The sequence below is a fragment of the Ceratina calcarata genome, unplaced genomic scaffold (genome assembly GCF_001652005.2).
Source record: "Ceratina calcarata isolate Rehan_Ccalc_2016 unplaced genomic scaffold, ASM165200v1 scaffold430.2, whole genome shotgun sequence".
Taxonomy (NCBI): Eukaryota; Metazoa; Arthropoda; class Insecta; order Hymenoptera; family Apidae; genus Ceratina; species Ceratina calcarata.
In genome coordinates, this window is record NW_017166723.1 from 160,735 (window position 1) to 163,057 (window position 2,323).

At 36.8% G+C, this 2,323-nt stretch overlaps 1 protein-coding gene across 1 annotated transcript; it reads left to right on the plus strand.

Annotated features, from left to right (window-relative positions):
* Nucleotides 1-32: 32 nt before the first annotated feature.
* On the plus strand, nt 33-2,317 carry LOC108626868 (NADH-cytochrome b5 reductase 3). Its single transcript, XM_018027797.2, has 4 exons — nt 33-542; nt 892-1,224; nt 1,464-1,652; nt 1,721-2,317. Exons 1-4 carry the CDS (start codon nt 522-524, stop codon nt 2,102-2,104), a joined length of 927 nt encoding a protein of 308 aa, XP_017883286.1. The 5' UTR covers nt 33-521; the 3' UTR covers nt 2,105-2,317.
* The last annotated feature ends 6 nt before the right edge of the window (nt 2,318-2,323 follow it).

Genomic DNA, 2,323 nt, shown 5'->3' on the forward strand with positions numbered 1-2,323 from the left:
AAAATTATGAAACAGAAGCCCTGTTGTATAATCACCAACAATGAGTAAGACGATTTATTTTGTCATTACCGTTGTATAATTTCTTTTGTTACGTCATATTTTTGTGGTATTATGAAACAACACGTTGTTCCATCCGTAAAGACCCATTTATCTCACATTTGTAGTATGTACAGCTATAAATACATTGGAATAGTAGAACTGTTCTTAGATCGAGGGAAGTAAGATCTATTTTAAAGGGTAGCGCCCCGGTGTGTCTTCTGACCCCGTATACGCGCCGGTGATTCCTCTAGATACGTATGGTACGCGCAGAAATTTTTCCGAAGCACCGGTGTCGAGAGGAACACGTTTCTCTTTGCTTTTTCTCGCGCACGCAAGACCATCCGTACCGTACCTCATCGTTCGTCTTACGGAAACTTTTTTCTATTTATCCCCTCTATTTATCTCATCTAGTGCGGTCGCAACTTAGCCTCGACCTCAGCATTCTTTCATTGAGGTCTTAACCACGTGCGATTTAATTCACGATGCCAAATTTACGATCATTGGTAAGTCCATGCAAATCGATAAAGAAAAGCTTCTTGGCTCGAACACTTAGGAAGAGTTAATCACCTGCTTTGATTTCGTTCGATTATGAATAACCTCGAGAATTCGACTTCCTGAAACTAATTATTCATTGTTTCATAGTAGCTATTAATTTTATTAATCTGTTCATGCATCCGGATTGAGTAATCAACATTTGACGTGAAATCTATTAATGTTTGTGAGATGGCAATCATGTTGTCATTAAGGGAATCGTAAAATTCCACTACTTTCATAGAAGTTAATAATTAATCAAGGAAATACATAGACCTTTATAGTTTTTAAATACTCAATTTTAAAATATGAATTTTCCAGGTTTTACCTATATTGGCTGCTGTGGGAACAATAGCTGTAATAGGATTAGCAGTAAAATTATACAAAAGCTGGAGCAGTGATAAGAAAAAGAAATCCCCGATTTTATTAGTTGATCCAGTTGTTAAGTACAGTTTACCTTTAATGCAGAAGGATGTAATAAGCCATGATACGAGGAAGTTCAGGTTTAAGTTGCCAACATCGGATCATGTGCTGGGATTGCCGATTGGCCAACATGTACATATAACAGCAAAAATTGGAGAGGAAGTTGTTATACGTTCTTATACGCCTGTCTCAAGTGACGATGACCAGGGCTATGTAGATCTTGTTATTAAGGTAAATAGGAGACTATATAACAACGCGCATTTTATTATTACTATTATTATTCTTATTTATTTCTCTAAAACTCCTTATGTTCCCTACATTTTCTGTATCACCTCTGTACTCTCCATCTATCTAATAATCAAATATCACTAATCTAATATCAGGCTGGAACCTTACCCCTCTTCAATACATATCGTTGTTTTCCCTCCACATGGATTTTATTATAAAAATTTCAAGTAAACAATTCGTAGGTCTATTTCAAAAATGTGCATCCGAAATTCCCTGAAGGAGGAAAACTGTCTCAGTACTTAGATAACTTAAAGATTGGAGAAACGGTAGATTTCAGGGGACCTTCTGGGAGGCTCGTTTATAAAGGCCAGGGGAAATATTGTATAAAAATTTTAAGGAAGGATCCACCAGTAGAATATAACGTTAAAAAGGTACGTCCATTAAATTTGCTGAAAATACATTGTATGAAAATAAATGTTCTTTTTTAATACCAACGCAGGTTGTAATGTTGGCTGGTGGGACAGGAATCACGCCTATGCTGCAGTTAATACGTGCTATAGTAAAAGATCCTACGGATGAGACTCAGGCTTCTCTACTTTTCGCTAATCAAACGGAGAAAGACATATTACTGCGAGACGAATTAGACGATATTGCGAAAAATCATCCTAATAAGTTAAAACTGTGGTACACAGTAGACAGTAGCAGCGAGAACTGGCCGTACAGTACAGGTCACATAAACGCAGATATGATAAAAGATCATATGTTCCCTCCGTCTCCTGATACGTTAGTACTTATGTGCGGCCCACCTCCGATGATCAATTTCGCTTGTAATCCGAATCTCGACAAACTCGGTTACGACTCGAAACTACGATTCGCATATTAAAGCGACGAATTACTCTGTCGCTACATTCGATGCATTGTAGATCGCATTCGGCTTTTTTAGTACCTACGTCCTCTTGTTAAAATTCATTACACTAATTTTTTTCACAGTGTTCTTTTTATAATTTTCTACCGAACAATTGTTCGTGAATATCGAATGTCAAATGACTTGGCAATACCGGTTGATACAAATTAGATATGATAATATCTTCATATCAATAGT

Coding starts and splice junctions, on each gene's coding strand:
- LOC108626868 (XM_018027797.2), top strand. CDS start 522: ATGCCAAATTTACGATCATTG. Junction 543..891: donor TGCCAAATTTACGATCATTG/GTAAGTCCATGC, acceptor TGAATTTTCCAG/GTTTTACCTATATTGGCTGC. Junction 1,653..1,720: donor TAGAATATAACGTTAAAAAG/GTACGTCCATTA, acceptor ATACCAACGCAG/GTTGTAATGTTGGCTGGTGG.